We start from the raw sequence: 26,254 nt of genomic DNA on the forward strand, positions 1-26,254 counted from the left end.
AGAGTTCATTGATCTTGCTCCTGGTCATCATCTTCTCTTTCCTTCCACCTTTTTCAAGACAAGGTAAATTGAACTCAACTCCAGATGCCTTCATGAATTCATTCATGAATGCTTTCTTGAAGGATGTTTTTTAAAAAATTCCAAGTTAGCTTATAGCCTTGAAATGTCTTAGTGGCCTCCACTCCAAGTACCAAACAGGTTTGACCCTGCTTAGCTTTTTAGAGAAAATAAACAATCTTTAAATAGTCTTCCTCATCTAATGCCTTTAGATCCATTGGAATAAAACCACAAAGTTCACAGTAGCCAAATAGATATAATAGTCATTACAGATTGGAGGCAGTTGCCTATTGAATCCATTTGAAATGTAATCCTGTGCGAAAGTGAGCTTTGTTCCAATGCAACATGGCCATTAATCTAATTTTCCAGTCTCCCCTTTCATGCTGTTATCTTTTGTCATCTCCCTTGAGTTTGTCTCTAGAGTTGCAGGACATTTGACATACGTATAATAAATGCCACACCAATTAAAGAAAGCAGGCATTATATAAACAAGATATTTAATATGGGAGAATAAATATCTAAAGGGGGTTGAAGACTTAAGGAAATGCTCTGGCTGAGTTGGTCACTGGAAAGAGAAGCTGGTGCTGGGCAGCCCTCCACACCACTGGCTGATGAACTTGAGAACATCCTGGCAGGGGGGGCTGTGTGACATCTGCAAGAAAGGCATGAGTAAAGCTAGGGCTGAGATCAAAGTTTATAGATTTAGGCTATAGGGCAAGCTTGCCTACTTTTCTTGCCCTGTGCCCTCTTCTCTTATGATTGGTAGCTTTCTTTCTTATACCTTCATTCTCTTCCTCACCTTGACTGCCATCAAAAACTTATTCCAGCTTTCCTTGTTTGCCTCTTTGCCAGGACTCTTGAATTCCACCTTATTTCTTAGTACAGGATAACCTGAGTGGGGAGAAGGAAAGCAAAACATATTAAAAGGGCATAAAGAGGGTCTCACATATTGTAAAACTCAGCTGAAGGAGCAAGTTCCTGCCTGGCCAGCAAATAATTTATCTGTTCAAATTTTGGCAAACACAAAATCTTTCTATGTATTCTGTTGAACCACAGGGTAGCTTCTTAATTACACTAGAGATTAATTTGGACTATTTTAAATATTGAATGCCTTAATACAGGGTACTCTTCAACTTAAGATCAGAATTGAGCCCCAAATTCCCATTGCTAAACAAGACAGCTATTGAGTTTTGTCACATGCTACAATCTTTCTTGCCGTAGTTGTTAAGGGAATCTGGCTTCCTCATTGACTTTGCTTTTTAGAAGGTTGCAAAAAACAATCAATTACCCCAGGACACTGCAACTGACATAAATATAGATCAGTTTCCAAGCATCTATATTTTGACCACATGTCCACGGGGGATGCTGCAGTGGTTGAGTGTGAAAAGCTGTTGCCACTTTTTTCAGCGCCGCTGTAACTTTGAATGATCACTAAATGAAGTCGAGGACTAGCTGTAAATGTCCTTGTAGCCTTAGTATATACATATGATATAGTATATGGCACAGCACAAAATTATATCAGCCATGAAACAAAGTATATCAGACATGACTAATGAACCAGTCTGGTGTAATGGTTAAGATATCAAACACTTAAAAAATTGATTCTGTCCAATCCAGTTCAAACATTTATGAATGTCCTGATGAAATTCTCTCCGTTGTGAAATTCATAGGGTGTGAATAAGGTCTGTCAAGCCGCCTCCGTGGTTACTCCCATGGTCTGGAATTCACCTCTCCCCTAAATTATACATGGTGTCTTGTGTTTTATTATTTTACTCTTATATCTTTGTTTTGAAAAATTGTGAGTAATCCTTATAGTTAGATTAATTCATTCTGAATGCCGTAATTGTCTTGTTTTTTATTGCCTATCGTAACGCAATGAACTATTTTAAAAACGAGAAGTAGGGTAGTTGCAGATAACTACAAATGGACTCATGGTTCAACCAGGACAAATTAGCTTTCTTTAGTGAGGAAACTTCATCACTAGTCAGAACTCTAGATATGATTTTAAAAATATGAAATGCTTAAAATGATAATCTTTCAAGGTAAAAACTTATAAGTTAAAATGTTCAGAAGTAAATGCTAACATATATAGTAGGCAAAACAAAAAACAGAATAGTGACAAACGTCTTAGTTAAAGGCATAGTATATTAAAAGAAATCAAATGTAGAGTAGAGGTTAAGTTTAACATTCTTCTGAATGTAAGCAAAGCAGCATCATATATTTTTCTGTCAGGAGTTTAGAAGAAGAGGGACTTTCTAAACCACTATGGGACAAATTAAAATACTCTTTCTCTCCTGTTTCTACCACAGTGGATGAGAATAGGGTCTGAAAAAATGGATGTTTATATTGGGGTGGGGGAGAGGCACTATTAGAAAATCTTATGGAGGAAAAAAGATGGAACCATGTTCTGTTATGGCTTCAGCCATGCTGAAATGCCACACTGCTCTGCTCACCTGTGATAAGGCAGGGCAGAGAGCGCACACCTGTGCTCGCCGCTACCAGAGAAGCTTCGTAAGTATCACGTTCATCTTGTGGCAGTACCTGTTCCAACCGCTGATCCATGGAGACAGTGAGAACCCAGTCACGGATCTCCTCACGCTGGTCTTCCTAGCACAGATAGATATATGACGCTCAGAATGAAAGAAAAGTGGCAGCAGTAGTAATACTTGGGATGGGTGGTGGAAGTGCGCGAGTCAATTGGACTGGGAATTGGGCAAGGGATGTCCTTTTTCCAAGGCCCCTTAGAAATATTGTCTCTCTGCTCAAAATACAAATGGATTGAAATTGTGCATGCATATGAGAACACACTCACTGAGATATGTGGCTTGGCAGGCAGCGGCACTTCAAAAGGGATATCTGTATTCTGGAAGTCTGAGTGGTCTAAAGCATCAAGGGAGCCCTCTTCAATTGCCTAGGAGAGCAAATAGCATCAGAAAGGAAAAAAACATGGAGTCCTTTTCCCTCCCCACCACTCTCAAGAGTCTCCGATAAAACTCACATCAGTCAAATCAAGGAAACGGTTTAGGAAGATAAAAGCCATGTTCTGCCAACCAACACCCTGGAAAGAGGAAAGAGAAGGATAAACTATCTTCCCCAGCTCTCTGCCAAAATTCAATTCTGATTTCAGTTCAACATGGCAAGAGTGTTCAAATGTTTTCAAGCTATGATTGCTGGACTTTTGAGTGGCATATTGGAAATTGTGCTCCACAAAAGTACTACTTTTTTTAAAAAAACAAAAGTTTAATTAGAATCGAAGGAGACAGATAATCACTCTCTCACATTTATCTGTGGGATTAGATGAAGACTTGATAATCTAATGTTCTCATTCAACAGTAATCTGATAGGATAGATGCAACTATAAAGCCTGCCAAACATAATATGAACAATAAAGGCTTTTTTTCTGCAAGACCCGTAAAAAATAAGGACACTGATTGGGAAACTTATAAACATCACAATACCTTGTTTAATCCTCTTTTTAAGGTACCTAAATTGGCAGGCATTGTTACAGTGTGAAAGCAAATTCCATAGTTTAAATGAGCACTGTCAATCATCTGTCACCATTTAACTTTAATGGGATGACTATGAGTAATATTTTGAGAAAGGAAAACAATGATTCTTCTCCACTTTACTAGTGCTGTGTATGGTATTGTATTGTATCGTATCCCATCTTTCTTTTTACCATGCTCAAGAATCCAACTGTAATTCCTTAGAGCAGTGTCCAAACTTGGGAACTTTAAGACTTGTGGACTTCAACTCCCAGAATTCCCCAGCCAGCATGGCTGGCTGGGGAATTCTGGGAGTTGAAGTCCACAAGTCTTAAAGTTCCCAAGTTTGGACACCCCTGCCTTAGAGTCTCTGCCTAGAGTCCATCTGGAATGAGATGGTAGATACACTGCTTCAGTTCTCTTGATCATTTGGTCACTCTTATATTGTAAAATGTTTTAACCCTTTTAAAGATTTTCTAGAGATCATTTGTTTGAAAGGTAAAAATCTAAAGGTGATTCTGAATGTAAGAGGTGGAATCCTCAGGAAGTCAGTGCAAGTGTCAGGATTCCAAGTATAGCATCCACCAAAAGCAGAACTCAGAGACAGGTATATTCCTCAAAGAACATGTTTATTGGGTCACTCCAAATCGGCACAGCTAGTGAAAACCAACTCTAAAGGTTCCCACGGTTTCCCCCCCTAATTAAAAAAGCAAATATTCCCTCCCCAGGTGTCACCGGTCACATTGTTCTATGAAGGTAACTGGGAGGCTGCTTGGTCACTCCTCTGCCATCTGGGATGATCATGGTTACCACAGGAAAACTTTTTGTTTTGACCGGTAGCCTGTCTATCTACTTTCCCCCCTTTCAAAGTTTGTGGCAACTATGAGGCACGAGAAAAATGGCTTCAGCCAGGTCAATTTCAGACAGCAAGTTTGTCACATTCCTACCAGGCATACAAGGAGCCAGCCATTTTCCGTTTTGCCTTATTTGGCATTCATTGACCACATATTTTCCCCACCAACTATGTTGATGTGACCTACAAAACAAAGAGCTTCCTGCTCCTCACCTTAGCTGCTGCTCCTGCTTCATAGAAGGCCTTGTCTGCTGGAATGATCTCAGTATGACGCAACAAAGAGATGGACAGCTTGGCTGCCACAGTTTCCTGGAGGCGAAAAAAAACCACAAACTCAAACTCTGCTCCCTAGCTTCCATTCTTAAGAGATGACACGTCTTCAGGCAAACCAGCCCTTCTCAGACAAAGGCAGTCTATTCAAGTGGAGCTAGTTGCCCCACCCTTGCCTTCTTTTTAAAAATACTACCTGTAATTATAAGTCATAAGTTAAATGAGTTGAGAGAGTCGCCCTCTCCCTCCAAAGTCTCAGAAAAAGAACTTAGATATCAAGGATTGCAATTTGATATTTGCCCAGAGTGAAATCTATATATATAAACGCGAAAACACGCAGGAATAATAAAATCTCAGAACCGTAAAGCCTACAAACTTGGAATTTGGCACATATGTTCCTCTTGGCTTCTAGGTGCTCGTTAACAAAGGATTTTTCGAAATGACTATCAGATCTTAGTATTTTGTATATTATTATTAACACGCTCTGATGCTAAGAAGTTAGACGTTCTACTCTCCCTCCCAACCTGAAAACTTGGACATGGGGCATGGCCAGTGCGTGACTCATCTGGCCTGCTGGCTGGGAGAGGAATCTGTCGGAGAGGAGGTGATAAGATAGGTAGGGCTTCTGTGGGGCAAGGCTGAGGAAGAGAAGGTGATAGGATAGGTGGGGCTTCTGTGGGGCAAGGCTGAGGGAGAGAAGGTGATAGGATAGGTGGGGCTTCTGTGTGGCAAGCCTAAGGGAGAGAAGGTGAGAGGAGCTGTACTAGCAGGGCCAATACTGTATCAAAGATAATGCAATCAGAACTCCATGCAGGGAGTAGTGAAACAGTAAGAAATCTGGTGTTCAGGAACAAGCCAGAGACTAGAAAACTGGTTAAGTCCTTTTGACCTGCTGCCATCCTTCTCTTACCAGCTGTTTGATGCTTTGGGCTGCAGATCGTGTAGCATAGTAGTGGGATATAAGCAACATGGTTTCAAACTCCTCATGAGCTGGTGAATTAGCTTCACTTGATTTCCCTAAATTTTCACACTGTTAAGAAAGGGAATCATGTTAAGTTTGCTGGAATCTTAATCACTTGAAATCGAAAAAAAAGATCTTTATCTTACATATTTGTTAAAAAGAAAGAAACACAGCAGGTCTCATTTAGGGCCATCTAAACATTTTATTCACCCCACCAGAGACGGAGTAATGAAAAAGCTACTCTCTGAAAATATAGAGTGGTGCCACACAGATATTTTGCACTACAGCTTTACTTAGGAAAACCTCTGTGTGGTATTGGCAGCAGTGCACAGAGGAGTAAAATGAAGACCAGGCACTTTACATTCAACGGTACATCATACATTTACTTTTCAGCCGTACTTACCAGGTTGAAAAGCACGTCCCGCAAATCAGCCCAGCTGTGATAAGCCTCTGACCGATTCATATTGGCTGCATTCACCATCTCCACAAAGAGTCGTTTATAGATATTGAAATTCTGAAGAGAAAATGTGGGAAGAGCTTTGCTATCAACAGAAGCAAGCAAGTTTTCCTAACCAGCTGGGACTGTATCTTACCTGGGCATTGGCGGGAGCACCATTCTGAACATAGAGGCCCAAGACTTTGTCCCAACTGTTCTCGCGGATCAGGTATGTGGCATAAAGAGCCACATATTTATGCAGCACTTTATAGTTCTATAAAAAGCCAAGAGAGTAACAAAATAATATGGAAAACTGTAAAACAAATAGCAGTTTTCCATTATGATAAATGATCTGGTCAAGTGGGAGAATTCCTTTCTGGGTGAACTATGTATCTTTAGTGTTTCCCATTTCTTAGTGGGAAAAACTAATCAGGCCTTTGTTTGCATTCTGTACAAACTGATACTCCATTCATCAGTTCTGAAATCAATTTTATCCCAATCCTGTGCAGGCAGGCAGCACTACATTGAACAGGCAATGTCAGTATAACTCCAACAGAAATGCCAAATATTTATCCTGTAAGGCTTGGCATGATGCCTTGATTGATGATTTAATTCATTCAATTAAATGAATTTAATGCCCATCTCCAAACTGGCTCAGGGCAACATACCATACAACCAACAGAATAAAAATAAAACAAGAAGTGATGGTGCATTTTTCTAACCACGTGCAATCCGGGGGAGTAAAGGCAACCACCCAAAGCCTGAGAGAACAGCCTGGTCTTTTAAGGCTTTCTGGAGTGCCAACAGGGTGATAGCTACATGGATATTTATTTATACATTTGGTTTACATAAGTATCCATCTCATGCTTGTTATTCATTTGTAAGCTGCCTTTATTATTTTTACAAATAACTGAAGGCCACAAATATACCCAACTCACTTCCCACCTCCTATTTTCCCCACAACAACAACTCTGTGAAGTGAGTTGGGCTGAGAGTGAGTGACTGGCCCAAGATAACCCAGCTGGCTTTCATGGCTAAGGTGTAACTTGAACTCACAGTCTCCCACTGTCTACTCTGGTGCCTTAACCACTAGACCAAACTGGCTTTCATTGTTGAATAACAATTTCTTTTCAGTCTCTTTTGCAGACAGATCTTTGGTCCCTAACTAAAGCAGTGGTGAATAAAAAATGGACTCAATTCCATCTAGTTTCAAACTCAATGTTTTAGATAGCTTTTGGGAAGATGCTTAGGGTGTGTAGTCAGACAACATTTGTCTCCTTTCATAGAAGAACCACTTGGACTTTTCATATACCTGTTTGGCAGCTGTCTCCAGGCACTTTTCCCACTGCCCCCTTTCCACATACATATCGAGGGCAGCCATAACATCCACGCCCACAAGCTGTCAAAGGGAGATCAGTTACAAGTCAGTCACTTTAAACAATAATGATACAGCAGTACCAACCTGTTCTATCTTTTGTACACCTAATGTCACATTCTCTAGTCTCCTTCTAGAATTGCCAAATAATATGTTTGGCTGCATCAAGACTTTTCAATTTAAATTTCACTACTTTTTCATAAGCCTTTGATTTTTGACTCCCCAGTCACAGTTACTAACATTTTCGGAAATAATTATTGATAGAAGAATGACAGATGTATTCGATTTAAGCTGCACTTCAAAAATCTGTCACATTTCTATTTATATAGATGTAAAAATTGTTCTTCAAACAATTTACTTGAAGTTCTCTCCAAACTTTCCGTGGCCCCCACTTTCCCCTTCATCCCATTCAAGATTCCTTCTCACCGAATCTACTTTGCCATGATTCTTGAGGTATTCTTTATAGTGTTGATCCACATATTCTTCATATCTGCCAGAAAGGAAGTTTGTCATTTCTGTCCTAGTAATAAAGCAACCTTAGTAATAAGGTGATGTATCAGGAGGCCTGAGAAACTGACAGCCTTCCACCTAAGCAGCATTATATATTCTTATTCAAAGTGTATTATTTGCAAATCACCCTCAGAAGCCGAGTTTAGTACCTGGGGTCAAGTTCTTTGGCCACACACTTAGCTTTGTTCCACTCTTCCCCCTCCATGAGGGCATCGATGGCTTCCTTGATTAGATCAAGGTTGAGGTATAGCTCTACCGCCTGAGGATGGAAATGAAAAATTTCGATTGTGTATTAAAATAGAAGTAGATATGAAGTTTGGGACTGTACAGAGAGGTTGCAGGCACATTGCATGTCTGGCCTGAGAAGATATAAACTTCCCAGGAGTTTTGAAACTACAGAAAAAAATCTTCAAAAAATGGAAATGTTGGGGAAAATTAAAATATATGCAATATTTATTTGCACGCCACATTTTATCAATTTAAATTCACTTGGCTAAATTAAAAACGTACAGGAGAATATGTATGACATGTTTCTGCATACAATTACGCTTGGAATATTTATTAAATGTAAAACTGTAAGTTCATCAGTGACTACTTTTAATAACTGAATTTGCTTTTAAAGATTTTTAAAACATTTGTTCTGGCATTCCTTTATTCTTCTTTTATCCTTTGAGGTAGTCAACTGACCCACCAACCTCTATATAAAAGTCAGCCACAGATACTGACTTTTCACAGAAACTGAGAGTTTCACAGAAACTGAATTCTCCTTTCTTCATTGGTAAAAATAGCATTTTGCCCTCTGGGGACAGAAATTCATTTTTTATTAGCATCGGAGACCTGGGCTGCACAGCTTGTCTTCTGTATACATAAAAGTTTTCCAATAACAATAGAAAACATGTATCTTTTCTTTCAGTATTCTAAAATAAAATGTTTTATTGGAATATTTTTATCCCCCTTGTCCTCTTTCTAATCTTTAAAAAACAACAACCAGGAAAGAATTGTTTGTTCAAACACAGATGAGACTGAACTGCCCTTCAGAGATTTATTCTTACCACGCTGAACTTGCCAATGCTGACCAGCTGGGGTCCCACTGTCCTCATCACCTCAATGCTCCGAGACTGGCCAAGAAACTTGATAGAAAGTTCAGCTGCCTGACATGAAAAGAAGCATTCACAAATGAAAAAATGTCCCTTGTACAGTATTTTTTTCTTTGTGCAGAGACTCCTGCCATAATGATTTACAGCTTACAAGACTCTTATCAGAGACCGGTTGGAATGGGAATTATGAACTTTTAGAAAATGAGCAACTGATCAATGACAATCAAAAGTCAAATCTGGCTTGAATGTAAGAAGGAAGTAGAGGCGCAATTGATTCAACAGTAACAGAGTTGGGAGAGATCTTGGAGGTCATCTAGTCCAACCCCCTGCTCATGCAGGAGACCTATTGAAGGGATTTGAACCGCCGAACTGCCAACCTTTCTGATCGACAAGCTCAATGTCTCAGTTGCCAAAAGAATTCCCCCGCAGACACTTCTTTCAATTTCCAACTTTTCTCCATTTCTGTCCTTCAAGTACATTGTGTGCATCCAACTGAACTAAAATTCTATAAACAGGGAAGGCGAGGAGACCTCGAGCAATTTCCTACCTTCATGGAACATTTTTCCATCAGTGCACTGTTGCTGGGGTCCCGCACCTTGAGATAGCAGTCCACAGCTCTGGCATATTCGCCTGCTTGCTCCCACTCACGTGCCTGCTCCAGGAGGCCCTCGATGCCCCTACCAATCAACAGAATCTTAGTCAATGTCCACAAAGGGACCAGGAGATTCCCTACAGCTTGATGTGGAAACTCCAATCTATCCCATCCCATAGAATTAGAAGGATAGTCCCAGAGATTGCTTAAAGATTGAGGAGATCCTGGTCCTTTGAAGCAATTAGTTGTAGAAACCTCAATAAAAGAAGGCTAAGTGATTAGGTCTTTGAAAAAGCAGGCCTTAATCTTAGGGCTGAGTGACTTGCCTAGTGACTTTTGCAAGCCAACTTTCCCATACCTCTCATGACCTATATACCTGGGTCCTTTTTTAGCCACTTCCCGTTCATACTCTTCCTGTAGAGCCTCCAGATCTCCAGGTAGAAATTCTTTACAGATTCGGAGAGCATCAGTCCACATAGCAGCTTCCTTGGGAAAAGAATCATGAAAAGTATCCTCACTCGGCAAAGGAGAAAGGGAAAACCCCCTCTAGTTATCTCTTTTTCCCCGTAGAAAAAAAAAGAACAATTGTAATAATTATAATGGTCATAACTTCCATCCTTAGGAACTACAGATAGTCCTTGACAGGATTATTTATTCAGCAACTGTTTAAAGCGACCATGGTACTGAATGAATGGCAGTTATGACAGGTTATGGCATCCTTGGTAGATCATGGTCACAATCTGGTGCTTGGCAATCAGTTTGCACTTACAACCAGTTACAATGCCCTGTGATCACCATTAACAATCTTCCCTATCAGTTTCCCCAGAAAGTCAATAGGAAAGCCAGCAGGAAGGTTGCAGGTCACTGGTCAGTCTCCCCCAGCTCCTCTGCACTCATGCAAAGCCAGCCATTTGCACCCCCTCATGGACTGGTGCTGTACATCATGCTTCCTCCTTGATCTGTATTGCACCCCCATGTACCCTTCCTGACTCACGGGCTCACGCATGCCCTTGCACACCACCTCCAACTCTTGTAGTGCCTTTCCCATGCACCCTCTTACTTCCCCCACCCAGCAGCAGCTACTTACCTGCCTTCTGGCCTAGCCCTTTTAACTTCCTGCTGGCTTTCCCATTACATTGGTTGTGGGAAGCCAGCAGAAATTTGCCTTGCCAGATCACTGAAGGATATATCAGACCACATTTAATTTGCAAGGGGTCGTATTTAATTTGCAATCTATCACTCAAAATAATTCAGTTTTTTTTTACTAAGCCAATGTCCATGTTGTTGGACACCAGCATCTTTGGCACTGCTAGGGAAAACAGGAGGAGGAGAAGCTAGTATGCTTCTCTGAAATTCAATTTCATCTACAGCTCCCATCACCAAAGAAAGGCTATCATGTTTCAATCTGGTTGCAGAGAATGTCAAATGGAACTTCTTTGGAAATCGCTTTAATAAGATGGTATTTGGTCTAAATAGAATGGCTTCCTCACAGCCACGGTAAATTTCATGCAGGACCAGAGTTTACGAAATATCTCCCAACCCAACCAAAACATTTTGTCAAATAGACCAGTCCCGGCGTGTTTTTTTTTTTTTTTTACTATTTACCTTGTAGTGTTTCACAGCAAGGTCAAGTCGCTGAGCCCGCAGCAACAAAGCTTCTGCTTTCTGGAACTCTTTTTGCTTGAAGGCAGCATCAGCTTGACCAACTAGCACAATGACTACACTCTCTGGGTCATGGACTTCAGCTACTCGCTGGGCAGCAGCCCAGTTCTGGGCATGAGCATACCTAAGTGAGCGGGGAGCACATGAAACCACTGGAATAGGACAGAGGCAGAAATCAAAGAGTATCATAGGAGGGTGGAGGTACACTCACATTAGAACTGCCTCTTTAGGCTTCCCGGCCTTCACAAACTCCACCTCTGCCTCTTCAAACTTGCCCTGCATTTAACAAGAGTGGCATAGTCACCACCACGCTACTCCAGGAAGGAGAGCAACCATTAAGAAACACAAGGGATTCTACCTCATCTTCCAGGAAAGAGCCATATTTGAAGTGGATCTCAGGGAGTTTCTGCTTCAGGGAGAGTCTAGCCAACTCAAAGGCAAAATCAAAAATGCTACGGAAGAAGAAAAGGAGATGGAAGGAGGAATTATGTTTCCCATCCCAAACCACTTCAATTTCAGCAGGGTGAAAACTACATACCACTATTGGACAACTGTCACATGAGGTTAAAACCAACCTGATTACAAAAGAAGCAAGCAAGAAAACCCCACTCAAGCCACACAAAAAAGGGCACTCGTAGTTATTGCAGAACCCCGTGCCTTGTGGAAATCTATGGGCAGGTTCTACCCCTTGAGAATCTCTGGTATGAGCCAAGACATTGGCGGATCTTGCCTCCTTTCCAATGGGAGACCTTACTTGGATACACCAGTAAGTCTTTCTCTCCTTGCTGCTCACTTGTTGTCAGCTGCATGGTCAATGGCCATTTCCAGAAGTCCAAATTTGTTGAGGAGTTTCACGGCAGCCTCTCCACCAAGACTCTTTGCCCACAGGAAGGCCACATGCTTGTGAGAATTTGCTCCACCGTGAGCTTTTGCTACCTGTCTCAGATCAAAACAGAAGTGAAAAGACAATCGAACCTAAAGCAGCTTACTGTGGCTGCCCATCAAATGTAACTTTTCCAAGACTAATGAGTACCATATTTTACGGAGTATAACACGCTCCGGAGTATAAGATGAACCGGAGTATAAGACCCACCAAGGTTTTGAAGAGGCAATTTAAAAAAAAAAAGCTTTTGCACTTTGCAGACCTCCCCAAAATGGCCCATTTTTCGTGAAAACGGGCCCGTTTTTTTGTCAAAAAAAGGGCATGCATAGCCTTTAGGAGGCTTATAGAGTGCTCCTGGGGGCTGGGAGGCAAAATTGAGCAAAAAACGGCACATTTTTTGCTCATTTCTGCCCTCCCCAGCCCTCAGGAGCACTCTGCAAGACTCCTAAAGGCTATGCACGGCCATTTTGGTGACAGGGCGGGGTTTCGGGAGGCAAAAAATGCTGTATTCAGTGTATAAGACACACCCAGATTTTCATCCTCTTTTTTGAGGGAAAAAGGTGTGTCTTATACTCCCAAAAATACGTTATGTCCTTCCTTCAGTCTTTTCTTTGTGCGTGCATGCATACTTCTGGCACCCCCTAATGCTCTACTCTTTAAGGCTATGTAGTAAGCACACAGGTAGGAAGTATGCTAGTGATGTGATTCTGGACCACATACTTAGCTCCTAAGCTCAGCCTGGAACAGCTTGGAGAGCTCATGCCCCAGCTGTTGCACCAAAAGGAATAATATATGCTGCTCTTACCCTGTAGGCCTCATCCCACATATTGTTCACACGATACATGTTAACAACTGCCTTCCAATCCTTGGCTTCAAGGTAGTGATATTCTGCCTCCTGCAGATGCCCATCAGTTTCCAGTTCCTGAAAAATAAGTCAGAAGGTCAACACCAAACCTGCTTTTCTTCTGCTGCTTCTCCTCAAATGCTTTACCTTGCCCAAGTGCAAATGGGTATCGCTCAGCAGATCCTTGTGGTATTTGGCCAGCAGGCGAATCATCTCATCATACATCTTGCAATTCTTGTACATCGTAATGGCCAAGTCTGCTTCATCGACAGTTATATAGAGCCTGGAAAAAGCATAAATTGGTGATGAAAATGTTGCATCTCCAAATAAGGATCCCACCTAGAACTACCGTGCTGATACATATAACTTAGCCAAAAAAAAAAAAAAGTTTTGTCTGTGGGATTCACTGACATGTCCCCAAGAGTTCTACTTAATAGTTTGTTCACACCAGTTGGAAGGTTCTCTTCTCTTTCTTCCCCCCGGCCTCTCTTACAAATTCCATTCTTCTGGTTTAAAAGATACAGAACTCAAAACACCTCTCACCTCTCAGCCTCCTTGTACTTTCCCTGTCGCTCCAGCTCCTGAGCTTGTGTAATGTACAACACTGACACATCCTCTGGCTTCATGCATTTTGATGCCAGCTGCAAAGAGAAGTGGGAGCAAGGCCATGGACATGAAAGGATAAACTCCCCTTCTCCAAATACCCACAAGAGATGTATAATACCCCATTTTGAACCGTTCAGGATAACCTAAGCGAATTGCTTCACACCCTCCCATTGCAAGCTTTATTGAAATGCACTTTCTGGAACTGGGAACACATGGCCATTTGATGCCTCTGCTCTGGGTTGACCAGAACACACCTACAGTGGATTATTGCATCTGATTCTAGGTGCATTTTAGGAAGAACATTGACAAGCTGAAATGCATTTAGTGAGAATGTGTCTTGATAAGGTGCCTGAAAGGAAAAAACGTATGAATATAGGTAGTCCTCAACTTACGTCCACAACTGAGGCCCAAATCTATGTTGCTAAGTGAGAAATTTATTAAGTGAGTTTTATCCCCTTTTACAACTTTTCTCAACACGTGTTAAGTGAATCACTGCAGTTCTTAAATTAGTAACACCTTTGTTAATTGAATCTGATTTCCCCATTGACTTTGCTTGTCAGAAGGCCACAAGAAGGGATCACATGATGCCGGGACACAGCAACGGTCATAAGTGCGAGTTGGTTACCAAGCATCTGAATGTTGATCATGTGACCACGGGGAGGCTACAGCCATTAAAAGTATGAAAAACAGTCACGAATCACTTTTTTTCGGTGCCGTCGTAATTTAGTGACCAGGGAACGGTCATTGAATGAACTGTAGCAAGTTGTGGACTACCTGCAATGCCTGGAGGCATTAATTTTTGTTTAGCTAGGAGAAGGCTGAGGGAGGACAGAGCTATTCCAGAAGGAAAGGGAAGAGACAATAGGTTTAAAATACAATGAAAAATATTGCAGTTTGATATCAGTTAAGAAAATCCTTTAATGACCAATCGGGAGTCATGATGGCCTTGGAAAAGGTGCATTACAGATCATAAAGCACTTCTGGCCATTGTAAAACGTAAAAAGTTGCCACATGACCATATTCCAGGCTCTTGGCAATTGGCTCATATAGTTACTGGCTGCAACATCACGTGATCCTATGACAGTGATGGCGAACCTATGGCACACGTGCCACAGGGGGCATGCGGAACCATGTCAGGGCACGCGAGGTGCTGCCCTGTCAGCTGGCCAGCGCGCATGCGCGTGCTGGCCAGCTGAGTTCATCCTTTTTTAAAGCCATTTTTCGCCCTCCCCAGGCTTTAATAGGTGACTTCCTGTTTGCTCAGAGGGTCGTTTTGAGCGCTCCGAAGGCGTCTGGGAGGCCTCCGGACGGTTCCTGAAGCCTTCGGAGCGCTCAAAACAACCCTCTGAGCAAACAGGAAGTCACTTCGGGTTTGCTCGGAGTGTCATTTTGAGCGCTCCGAAGGCATCAGGGAAGCCTCCTGAAGGTCCCTGAAGCCTCCGGAGGGCGTCCGGGGGGGGGGGGGGGGAGGCTGTTTTCGCCCTTCCCAGGATCCTATAAAGCCTCTGGAGCCTGGGGAGGGCGAAAAAAGCATGTAAAAATGGGAGCGCCTGTAGTGCACGCATGTGCACTGGGGGGTGTCGCGCATTGCATTATGGGTGCGGCATGCCTGCACACACACACCCTGCGCTCCCGCCATTTATGGCACGCAAGCCAAGAAAGGTTGTCCATCGCTATCCTATGACCACAACTTGTTGCCAATTTATGGTTTTAAAAAAAGCCCATTTGGGAGAATGGATTAGACTTAGGACTGTGTGATTCGCTTAACAATCACCATAAAAACAGTTGTAAAAGTGGATTCAGTCATATGAGAGTGCCTCAATGTATGACCATGGTAAGTCAAGGCCTACCTGTAATTGTTTCTATGGTAGACTTCTTGAAGGTTTTTTGATGGGAGAAACAATGGGTTGAGAAGTGTTTACTATGCTCTTCTGGCATTCACTGAACACAAAAGGGCATTTTCCTGGAATGTTCTTACCTTATGTGCCTTTTCCCAATGTCCAGCTTGGGTGTACATATCAATGGCATCCTTGATGTGGTCTCCTTTGACATACAGCTCCTCTGCTATCTAAAGGGACAAACAGCTTGTTACTTTTTCGATCGTGTCAATGGATGAGTGTGTGTGTGAAGGAAGAAAATTGTTACCTCATACTCTTGCAAGGCTGCATAGTGTTGGGCAATTTTGGGGTAATAGTTGGCTGCTGTTTTCCTATCCTGCATGTCAAGAATGTATATGGCTTTCTTCCACTGCCGAGCCCCAATGGCTGCTTCAATGGCCTTGATAGCACACCTGGAAAAGATCACATTCCTTAAAGCAGGGGTATCAAACTCGATTTCATTGAGGGCCGCATCAGGGTTGTTTGATCTGGAGGGAGCATGGCCAGCTTGACGTCACTCGTGTCAGGGGCGCCTGTGGTTGCTTGGGTGGTCTGCCAGCAAAAACAGGCTCCCAATCTCAGTTTTCGGCTGGGATGGCCTCCTGCAACCCTCTTGCCAGCTAAAACCATTGCAGGACCAACCGCTCCAGCTGAAAACGGAACTTGGTTGCCCATTGTCGCTGGCAGAGGCACCGCGGGCCAGTCCTTTGTTGTTTACACGGCAGCCCCGCGGGTTGGATCCAGCTCACAGGCCTTAGAACAAGGCTGCAACAGGACCCACCCTGATCCTGAGTGCCAGTCTAACATACAACTTTCAGGATACCAGTAACTACAAGAAAGGTAGCCCCAAAGAGTCTAGTCAGTATGCCCACCACAGACCTGGCCTCAATGTAGTGGTTGATAGCTGCATCGAGTTGCTTCTGTTGTACAAGGTGGTCTCCCCAGCCCTCCTCCAGCTTTACCACTTCTGCTGGAAAAACTGAACGAGAAAGTTCTACAGCTGCAGGGAAAGGAAGAACAAAGAGCATGTAAGACAGGGGTGTCCAAACTTGGGAACTTTAAGACTTGTGGACTTCAACTCCCAGAATTCCCCATGCTGGCTGGGGAATTCTGGGAGTTGAAGTCCACAAGTCTTAAAGTTCCCAAGTTTGGACACCCCTGATGTAAGATGAACTAAAAGGACCAGATCTGGGGCAAGCAAGTCTCTTAGGAAGTATGCAGAACCTAAATTTGCCAATCCAAGGATGGGAGGGGGAAACAGTACCCTTTTCTAAATATCTCTCCCCTTGGTCCTTTTTCCTTTTTGAGATATTTTTTTTTTGCCATAAACAAGATTTGCTCTATAAGTAGTCCTCACTTAGTGATTGCCTTGTTAATGATCCTTCAAAGTTACAACGGTGCTAAAACAACCTAGTGACCTCCCATTTAAGACCTTCACGTCGCCTCTCTGCTCTTATTTTCACTTGCTTATTTATCTCCTACCAAAATATCCTCAAGGAGGAAAGAAGCCCAGTTTGGGCTGAAGGACGTAGCAAGAAGCCAAGGAAAGCTGAAGTGAAATCACAAGCATGCTCACCCAAATCATCACATGATTTTAATTTAGTCACTGCTTCAATAACCTGAGTTGCTGGTTCCAATTGTGGTTGCTAAACAAGGATTCCCTGTAAATGACTTTGTTCTGCCTTCTAATATTAACATTTTTCAATAAAAACTCCATACAAAATAAAATGAAAACATCTGAGAACTTACAGTCAAGGTGCCACCTGAGAGGAGCCTCCCTCCCTCCCTCTCTTACCTTTCAGAAATGAGTTGCCCTTGCGATAGCACTCCAGAGCTCTTTGTGGGTTACGGATTTTTTCAAAGAGTTCCCCGGCCTGAAGAATGGGAGAAACGCATTGGTTGAAAGTTTACCAGAGGAAAACCTGCCCAACAATACCCAATTTTCCAAGGCAGATCAATCACTGCAGGGAAGTATTTTGTAAGCAAAGTGAGGTCTATCAAACTCCCTCCTGCTGTCAGAAGACACAACCGACTCCCAACATCGTTGTATTTTTCTCATGGAACGATGACATCTCACTGCTCCAAGGCCTCACCACAAAAGTCCTTAGATTGAAAATCACTGCAGCAGGACTTCCGGTTCCGGCGGCTACGGCGACAGGCAAGCCTTTGCCTGCTCCCACTCTCCCGGTGGGCTTCCCCCGCCTCTGGGGGGGCACAGGACGCCCTGAAAGAGGCGTCCTGCCGAGGGAGCGGCTCGCGGAGGGCCCCTGCATCGGCGGCAGCTGGTGGGGGCTTCTCCGCCTCGCTCTAGGCACCGGGGAGCAGCTTTGGAGGGCGCGCACGCGTCTCGCTCCATGCCGAGCGGACAACGTACTTTTGAAGGAAGCAGCGGCGGTATGGTGAGAGGCTTCCTTTCTTCATTCCCTTCCTTTTGAAATAATGGACTTTTCAGCGCTTTTAAAAAGCTAAACTTTCGGATCCTTGCTAGAGGTGTGGCTAGAGGGAGGGGGATTTCCCCCCCCCTTGGACAAGCGGCTTGAGAAGATTTTGCTTTCGCCCCCAGGGGAAGGAGGAGGGGGGAGAGCCAACTAATGATGCCTCACCCCTTTAAAAGTGTCTTTCATTGGACTTAGCCCCAGAACTTATGGGTGAACTGAGAACTTTTTGAACTTTTAAATTTTATTATGCCTCTGAGCCCAAAGCTGGCAGGGCAAGATGGCACACTTCCGTTGTCTTCATGAACTGTGAAACCTGACTCCACCTTTAAAATTCAGGCTTCCGGTCTTTGTCTCCGAGTCACCCAGAGGAATCTCTTGTGGATTGTTATTTTCTGAACTCTTTGGAGAAAAAACTTTCATCTATTGCTAGAGTAACTAAAGAAACTCCCACCTGTTTGGATCCTCTGCCTTCTGGACTCGCCTGCCTGCTCTACTTCTCCAGCTGCCCAGTTCCTACACTGACTGATCTCCTTGTTTTATAAACCATGTCTCCAAAAAGACCACCTCCTGGAAAGCCTGGCTTTGCTACTTCTGCTCCAGCGTCTGCAACGTCCAGTCCAGCTACACAGTCAAAGATAACAGAACTGATGCAACCTAAGACTACAGAGACAGACTTTCAACAAATGCTTCAACAAATTTTACAGGGCCAGGAGGAAATTAAGAAACAATTAAGGGAAATGAAAGATGAAATTAAAGAGAATCAAGCTCAAATTTTTAAGAACTCACAGAGACTGGACCTTGTGGAGGGTGGGGTGGCGGAGGCGAAAGGGGGGGTAGAGGCTTTACAGAAGGGGAACAAAGAACTTGATATCCAACAAATGAAAACAGAGTTTGAGAGAATGTCCTTTTATCTTAGATTTCAAAATGTAATAGAAACAGATGGGGAAAACATAAGGGACATTATGACTAATATTCTAGCTGAATACATACACAAAGATAAACAGCAGATGGAATGGGAGATAGACCTAGTTTATAGAGTGAATTCAGCATATGCCAGAACACACAATGTACCCAGGGAGGTTCATATTAAATTCCTTAGGAAAACCACAAGAGATGAAATTCTGGGTGTACAAAGGGGGCAAACACTGACATACCACGACAGGGAGATAACCATTCTGAAGCAGATTCCCCAAAAAATTAGGGAAAAAAGGAAAAGCTATTCGCAATTGGCGAATAAACTATACCAGAAGGGGGTGTGGTTTAGATGGTTGATGCCTGAAGGTATGCTGATATTCTGGGAGGAGACAAGAATCAGAATCAACACACCCATAGAGGCACAGGCCTTTATGGAAAAAAATAAAGTGAACCTAGAAAAAACAGAAGACACCACAACGGTCACACAGGACACGGGAGGGGCCGGAGCTCTGCCAGCGGGGGGTGAAGGGGCAACACCAAGAAAGCTCAGATCACAAAAATGAATTAAGAAAACCACAATGTTATAAACAGACCGAAAGTAATAATGAATTTATATCTAGACTATATATCATAACGATATAAACTGATCGAAAATTATTTTTTCTAGAATTAATATGCTGATTTTTTATGATTATGTATCAAGGTTTGATATTTAGATGTAACCTATGAGTTTGGAGGGAGGGGGCGTCTGCCACACTTGCAACTGCCAAAATTTGTAACCATTCCACTTACCCTTTTCCGTATAAATGTTTTTAAAAAAAACAATAAAACTTTTTGTAAAAAAAAAAGAAAATCACTGCAGCAGAACCGGAGACTTTGAAGTGCCTTGAAAATTGAACAACTACATGGACTCATACTCATAGCCCATTTATAATTTTAAAAAAGGATGTTTGGGGGAAAAGAGTAACCAAATTTAGAGTAATTGCAAGATTTAATGAATTAAAATATAGGGTATAATTTCTACTACACTGACCTGTAGAAGAACTTTCCTTCCTCTTAGTAAAGGTTCTTTTTTTCAACTTGAGGCAAAACTCAAGACACTCAAGACAAAAAGACACTAATACGTGTAGTCCTTAGAAACATATTGAAATTAATAAGCTGAAGGCAAAAGCAACTGATAGCCGAGACAAGAGTTCCCCAACCCCCAGGCTGCGGCCCATTACCAGGTTATGGCCTATTTGGAACCGGGCCATGCGAGTGGCGGGTTGACCCGTATGCGTGCAGCTTAACTTGCGTGAGTGGCAGGTTGGCATGCATTCATGCACACACACACACTTATAAGTTCAGCTGCATGCGAACTGAACTGTGCGCATGTGAGCATGGGTCAGTCTGCCACTTGCACGGGCCAGTTCCACTCCTCCCCCCCCCCCAACCAGGCCACTCAGGTTTGGGACTACTGGCTTAGGCCTTCCTCCTATTCCATCCTCACCCTCATTGTCACATAGATCCCTTTTCTTTCGATCTCTAAAAGCAACAAACTTGTTTACTGCAAGCCACAAAGAGGCTGCCACAAAGAAGAGGGAGTCAAACTATTCTCCAAGGCACCTGAGGGTAGAACAAGAAGCAATGAGTGGGATTCCACTTCCGGTTTCTGAGGACGACGGACATGCTGTCCGCCGTTCGCCATCTTGGCGGGCTCCCCCTGATTTAGGGGGGGGCAGGGTGCCTTGTAGGGGTGTCCTGCCGGAGGGACAGCTTGCTGGAGCACCCTGGAGTGGCGGCAGCCACAGAGGGGCTGCCAGCTTTGCCCTAGGCGCCGGGAGGCATAGGGGGTGCGCAATGCCACGCGCGCCTTCGTCCTGAGGAGATCGGAAGAAACGCTATACGTGAAGGCAATAGCTGAAATGCGGTGAGAGGGGAGTTCCCCCGGGGTCTCTTCTTTTCTTTTTTGAATAAACTTCTAAATAAGGATTAGCAGTTTTCCTAAGACTCTTCGATCCTGGAAAAGTGTTAAGATTGGAGAGGGGGGATTTTTCTCCCCCTCTTGGAAAAGCGGCTTTAAACGATCTCACTCTCGGAGGAGAGAGAGAGAATTGGAAAAAAAACTCTTTTGAGACTCACTTCTTTTAAGCAATGGGGCAAGGACTTTTTAGAACAATTGCGAAAGAAAGAATGTGAGCTGACTTTATAAACTATGTATGGAAACTTTCTGAACTGTTGCTCTCTGATCCTCTGGGAGGGCTGAGCCAAAATGGTGTTTCTTCCCCCTTTCTCACTGCCTTTACAAATGAACTGTCTCCTTTGAAAAACTTTCTGGGTTGGAATTACTATACCCCAGTGAATCCCAGAGGCATCTCTTCGTATAATCTTCCCTGGACTGGAAAAATTGATTTTAATTGGCGGGGAGCTGTATTGAAAGACTAATATCCCACATTGGACTTTGCCTGCCTGTGGATCTCGCCAGATGGTGCACTTCTATAGACGCCATATTTTTGTCTAGACTTATAACTTTCTCCGAGTTTCGCAATGCCTGCGAAGAAACCCCCTCCCCCTAAACCGGGGTCTGCTCCAACATCTTCTGTTTCAAGCCCTGTTCCCCAACAAACACAACTATCTTCTTTTTTACAACCTAAAGCTTCTGAAGGGGAACAGCTGTCTCAAGAAATGTTTCAACAAATGTTCCAGACGCTTATAAAGGGACAGGACTAAATTAAAAAGCAGCTGGCAGATTTAAAGGAACAACTCAGAGAAAACCAACAACAAACTTCACAAAATAGACAGAAAATAGACGTCCTGGAGGAGGGTGCTGTGGGGACGAGAGAAGAGGTGAAGGCACTACAAAAACAAAATGCTGGAATTGAAAACTATATGGAAAAAATGGACTTTGAAAGGATGTCTTTCTTTCTTAGATTTCAAAATATACCTGAAGTGAAGGGTGAAGATTTGAGGGAGACTATGACAACAATGTTCTCAGATTATATCAAAAGAGATAAACAACAGCTAGGGTGGGATATTGACTTGATATATAGAATTAATTCAGCATATGCTAGAATACACAATGTTCCAAGGGAAGTTCACGTTAATCTTTTTAGAAAGACTACAAGAGATGAGATTCTAAGAGTTCAAAGGGGGGAACCTTTAAGATATAAGGATAAAGAAATAACCATTTTAAAACAGATACCAAAAAAAATAAGAGATAGGAAGAAATTTTACTCTTTAACTAAAAAATTGTATGGAAAAAATATCTGGTTTAGATGGTTAATTCCAGAAGGGTTGTTAATTTTCTGGGAGGGAGGTAGAGTGAGAATTAATACAGTGGTGGAGGCGGAAGCCTTCATGGAAAAACACAAGACTCTTCTAGACGGAACAGGAGACAGTGTGCAAGATATGAAAGAGGGAGGAGCCATGGTTCTGCCAACAGACAGGGGAGAGGAGGCAGCAATGAGGCTCAGGTCACAGAAATGAATTAAAAGTACATTGCAATTGTTAATACAATGAAATGATTACAAGTGACGTGAAGTAAATGATTGAAGATGTTAAAGAATTTGAAATCTAAACTGCTAATATGTATGTAATAATGATACTTTGATATGCATAAAATAAGAGAGAGATGTAAGATCCCGGGGAAGCACCACCTTCCGTATGATGTAGCTGTCAAAAATTTTCTCCATACTTATGTACCCTTTTCCCCAAAATATTTGTAAAAACCAATAAACATTTTTTATATATATAAAAAAAGAAGCAATGAGTGGAAACTAATCAAGGAGAAGCAACTTAGAACTGAAGAGAAACTTCCTGACAGTTAGAACAATTAATCAGTGGAACAGCTTGCCTCCAGAAGTTGTGAATGCCCCAACACTGGAAGCCTTTAAGAAGATGTTGGATAGCCCTTTGTCTGAAACGGTATAAGGTTTCCTGCCCAGCAGGGGGTTGGACTAGAAGACCTCCAAGGTCCCTTCCAACTCTGCTATTGTATTACTGTATTATTGTATAAGCCCTATCCCCTTCCCAGCTTTGCCAATCTAGCCACTCCTACCACTCTTTATGCTCACTGCTGTGTAAGTTATCATCTATGGCCTAGATAACACTGGGAAGATCTGCCAAAATGCTATCAACTACAGCCCTGAAGAAAATGAAAGGAAGTTAACAAGCATACCCACCATTGCCACTGGGTGATGCACGTCTCCTTCCAAAGAGGAATGTAGTGTAATTAAAGAGGCTGTATATCTATTGAATACAGTAGATATATTGTATCTACTGTATACAGTGTAATCGATGCCTCACCTGCTCAAAAAGCTCTCCTCGAACGAGGGCTGTAGCAATACGATTGATGAGGTCAGTATTAGCCAGCAGCTCCTCTCGGTCCATGGTCAGCTGTGCTGCTTTAGCCGGTAGTCCAGCCTTCAGGTAGAGGCCAATGGCTGCTTGTAAGTCTCCTTGGATCTCCTGCACCTCAGCAGCCCTCTCCTCCTGCTGTGTCTGCAGCAGCCACTCGTAATAGCCTTGACGCAATTTTTCTAGTGCAGGATGGTTCTAAGAGAAAGAGAGAGAGAGACAGGACAACAGAGGAGATACCACACCATCCAGGAAACTCGTGCTCTTAAGTCTTCGGTGCCTCACTTACTTTGGCCTCTGCCACTGAGATGCATTCATCCCACATGTGAAGCTCTTGATACATCTCCATGGCTTCCTCCACAGCATTCTAAAAGAGGAGAAATAACAATAATGGGTTAGGGTACAGAGAGGCGTAGGGGATGGAAGTATTCAAAATAAGCAATCCCTGCTCCCAGACTTACCTGCTCCAGAAAGATCATCTCTGCCAGTTTGTAGTTTTTTTCTAACATTGCCAGGCGGACTCGGACCTGATAATAGTCTGTGCCATCCCCTCCCTGAAGCCAGTAATTAAACAGAGGAGGAAATGTCATTCTCAAACTGTTGGGAAAAATAGATTCCCCCTCTCCAACTCCATCCATGAAAGTTAAACAACCACCAAGTGCAAGGAGAACCCAAATGAGACAAGTGCCCTATTGGATTAGTAGGCTCTTCTTTCCCTTTGAAGCAAGAGTTCCTAAACATTTTTGCCGTCACATCTCCCTTTAAAGTAATCTTAATGTATATACCTCACCTAAAAACCCAAACACCAAAATGAACAATGTAAACAATACAATGAATCTTTGGGAAAGGTGGATTTATGGTAGCAAAGTAACTAAAAGGTTCTTCAGCCCACCCAGAACTCTACCTGTACCTTCCCAATTTAGGAATCCCAGATTGAAGGAAAAGGGAAAAGAGCAAAAGCAAGCTCTGCATTTCACTCACATATTCCTTGGCCACTTGGTCAGCAATCTCATTTGTTTCATGGAGAAATCGAGCCTTGGATACTTGTCCAAGAGCAGCAAAACACCTAGAAGAAAATATTCTTAGGGTTTATTTTATTTTATTTTAGAAATTTGTTTCCAGATTAGGACACCCAACTCAAGACATGGTGATTCTGGGTGGTGCACAACAAAAATACATAATAATACAAACAGCAAACAATCAATGTATAAATTGAAAGGGATGCAGGTTTTTGGTGGTCTAAAGTGAATAGGAAGCAGAATAAAGTGTCTTCCAGCTCATAACTGAGCTAAAGGAAATTTGTAAAAATGTAACTATTAAAAAGGTGAGTAAACAAGACTGTTAACAAGCAGAATGACAATCCAATCAAGGTATTTCATGAAAGATGGCAGACTGAATCAAAAAGAATTCCTTGGTTTAAGTGGATTGCTCTCTGAGTGACCCTGTGGGAGAATTAGGTTAATCTATGGCAGGGGTGTCAAACTCAAGGCCCGTGGGCTGGATCAGGCCCACGGGGTGCTTAGCTCTGATCTGTGGGTCTGCCCTGGAAACAGCGAAGGACCAGCCCATGGTGCCCCTGCCAGCGAAATTGGATTTCTATTCTGAGCTCCATTTTCGCTGGCAGAGGGTTTCAGGAGGCCGTCCCAGCTGGAAAAGAAGATTGGGAGCCCGTTTTCACTGGCAAAGCACTCGTGCCGCCACAGGCGCCCCTGACATAAGTGCTGTCAAGCTGGCCACACACACCCTGGCCACACACACACCTGCCTCCCGGACCTCAAACACAACCCTGATGCGGCCCTCAATGAAATCGAGTTTGACATCCCTGATCTATGGTATCCAAAAAACAGGAGTCTGTCAGCATCTTTTCCAACTAAGTTATTTTATAACGTGCATCCATATAACCAATTTGTCTTTCACCATCACCTCCTCTGCTTCACCCCAATTTCAATCCTACATCAGCCTTGCCACTATGCATGTCAGGAGCTGAAATGAAATGCAGCTGACCAAAGGTTGTGCCTTTTTAGAAAATGTGTTTATCTAAAACCAGACTCCTGATTCTCTGGCTAACAGTGCCAGATCAGCTCTATCAGATACTTTTAGGGAGCTTGCCGGACCAAACCACTCACCTTTCAGCAATATGCAGCTGTTTGGCCTCCAATGCTAGTCGACTTAGTGTCTTCCACATGGCCTCTGTCTCAGCAGACATCTCCAATGTTTCTAAGAAAGCTACAGCTCTAAAAGCAGAAAGCAAAGGGACTCAATACCAGTCAGCCATGACAATGGGACACTAAACGATTAAGAATGAGAAATCAGATTTTCTTCAAACTCTTTGTAGACGCCATCAAGGCTTCACATGCAAGGGCAGGTTCCTCCCTTCAAGAGTAAGGGTGACCGACATTGCTTGCTTATGGATCCCCACCAAAGCTTTTCAGGGGATGTTGCTTGGTGGCTGCTTCCAGATGCTCACCTGGTTGGAAATTTAAGCCTCTCTGGAATCCATTTCAGCCTCTCACCTGTGGTAGTCACCATCATCAATTGCTGTGCCAAACTCAATGAGACCCTCATCCAGAGTGTAGGACACGGTATTTACACCCTCAGTCACAATCACCTCTGTCTTCCCATTGCTCCTCTCCAAGTCCACAATATCACCCTGCAGGAGCCAATATTTTTAAACTTAGTTCTTTCCCCACACTATACAATCTGCCAGGCTAGCTCTTCCCTTCCCTTCACTAGCTGAGAGATTGTGACCAACTGCAGCCTCACAAACTCCAGCTAATCTTTACCAACTAAGCACTTAAGCCAGTCTGTTGGCCTGATGCCAGCAGGTGGAGAGCAAATATTACCTTCATGGGGAACATGGTCACTCGTTCTGGTGTATCAATATTATACCATACACAGAGACTGTTTCGATTCTGGGCTACCACCACATCACTCCCTGGAACCCACTGCACATAGGAACAGTAGCTAAGGATGGTGGTCTTTACAGCATTGTCAATGTCATAGAGATGCAGCTGGGAATTATAACAGGTGAGGTGGGTGGGAGAAAAGAAACACAGCA

General features: G+C 43.0%; 1 protein-coding gene across 2 annotated transcripts in view; it reads right to left on the bottom strand.

The window, feature by feature from the left end:
• Window positions 1–537: 537 nt before the first annotated feature.
• The window catches only part of IFT172 (intraflagellar transport 172), a 35,517-nt gene continuing 9,800 nt past the window's right edge, over window positions 538–26,254 (bottom strand). The window contains exons 16-48 of one of the 2 annotated variants that reach the window (XR_014174475.1): window positions 26,040–26,207; window positions 25,710–25,846; window positions 25,323–25,430; window positions 24,178–24,262; window positions 23,658–23,750; window positions 23,486–23,563; window positions 23,146–23,394; window positions 17,304–17,382; window positions 16,388–16,508; window positions 15,777–15,921; window positions 15,610–15,699; window positions 13,569–13,666; window positions 13,173–13,308; window positions 12,987–13,103; window positions 12,092–12,234; window positions 11,657–11,750; window positions 11,510–11,574; window positions 11,242–11,422; window positions 10,013–10,122; window positions 9,592–9,721; window positions 9,000–9,098; window positions 8,097–8,206; window positions 7,864–7,927; window positions 7,375–7,461; window positions 6,220–6,336; window positions 6,030–6,140; window positions 5,576–5,695; window positions 4,609–4,704; window positions 3,056–3,115; window positions 2,870–2,968; window positions 2,599–2,664; window positions 857–948; window positions 538–709 (exon numbers count right to left, since the gene is read on the bottom strand). Coding sequence is in view for 1 of the 2 variants with exons in the window: in XM_081942383.1 (XP_081798509.1) it covers window positions 620–709; window positions 857–948; window positions 2,511–2,664; window positions 2,870–2,968; window positions 3,056–3,115; window positions 4,609–4,704; window positions 5,576–5,695; window positions 6,030–6,140; window positions 6,220–6,336; window positions 7,375–7,461; window positions 7,864–7,927; window positions 8,097–8,206; window positions 9,000–9,098; window positions 9,592–9,721; window positions 10,013–10,122; window positions 11,242–11,422; window positions 11,510–11,574; window positions 11,657–11,750; window positions 12,092–12,234; window positions 12,987–13,103; window positions 13,173–13,308; window positions 13,569–13,666; window positions 15,610–15,699; window positions 15,777–15,921; window positions 16,388–16,508; window positions 17,304–17,382; window positions 23,146–23,394; window positions 23,486–23,563; window positions 23,658–23,750; window positions 24,178–24,262; window positions 25,323–25,430; window positions 25,710–25,846; window positions 26,040–26,207 (3,726 nt within the window). In the remaining variant the exon portion in view is untranslated. Of the gene's footprint in view, window positions 710–856; window positions 949–2,510; window positions 2,665–2,869; window positions 2,969–3,055; window positions 3,116–4,608; window positions 4,705–5,575; window positions 5,696–6,029; window positions 6,141–6,219; window positions 6,337–7,374; window positions 7,462–7,863; window positions 7,928–8,096; window positions 8,207–8,999; window positions 9,099–9,591; window positions 9,722–10,012; window positions 10,123–11,241; window positions 11,423–11,509; window positions 11,575–11,656; window positions 11,751–12,091; window positions 12,235–12,986; window positions 13,104–13,172; window positions 13,309–13,568; window positions 13,667–15,609; window positions 15,700–15,776; window positions 15,922–16,387; window positions 16,509–17,303; window positions 17,383–23,145; window positions 23,395–23,485; window positions 23,564–23,657; window positions 23,751–24,177; window positions 24,263–25,322; window positions 25,431–25,709; window positions 25,847–26,039; window positions 26,208–26,254 lie in introns of both variants that reach the window. The other variant, XM_081942383.1, reaches the window with a different exon arrangement.

This window comes from Natrix helvetica, assembly GCF_964273705.1.
Source record: "Natrix helvetica genome assembly, chromosome: 2".
Taxonomy (NCBI): Eukaryota; Metazoa; Chordata; class Lepidosauria; order Squamata; family Natricidae; genus Natrix; species Natrix helvetica.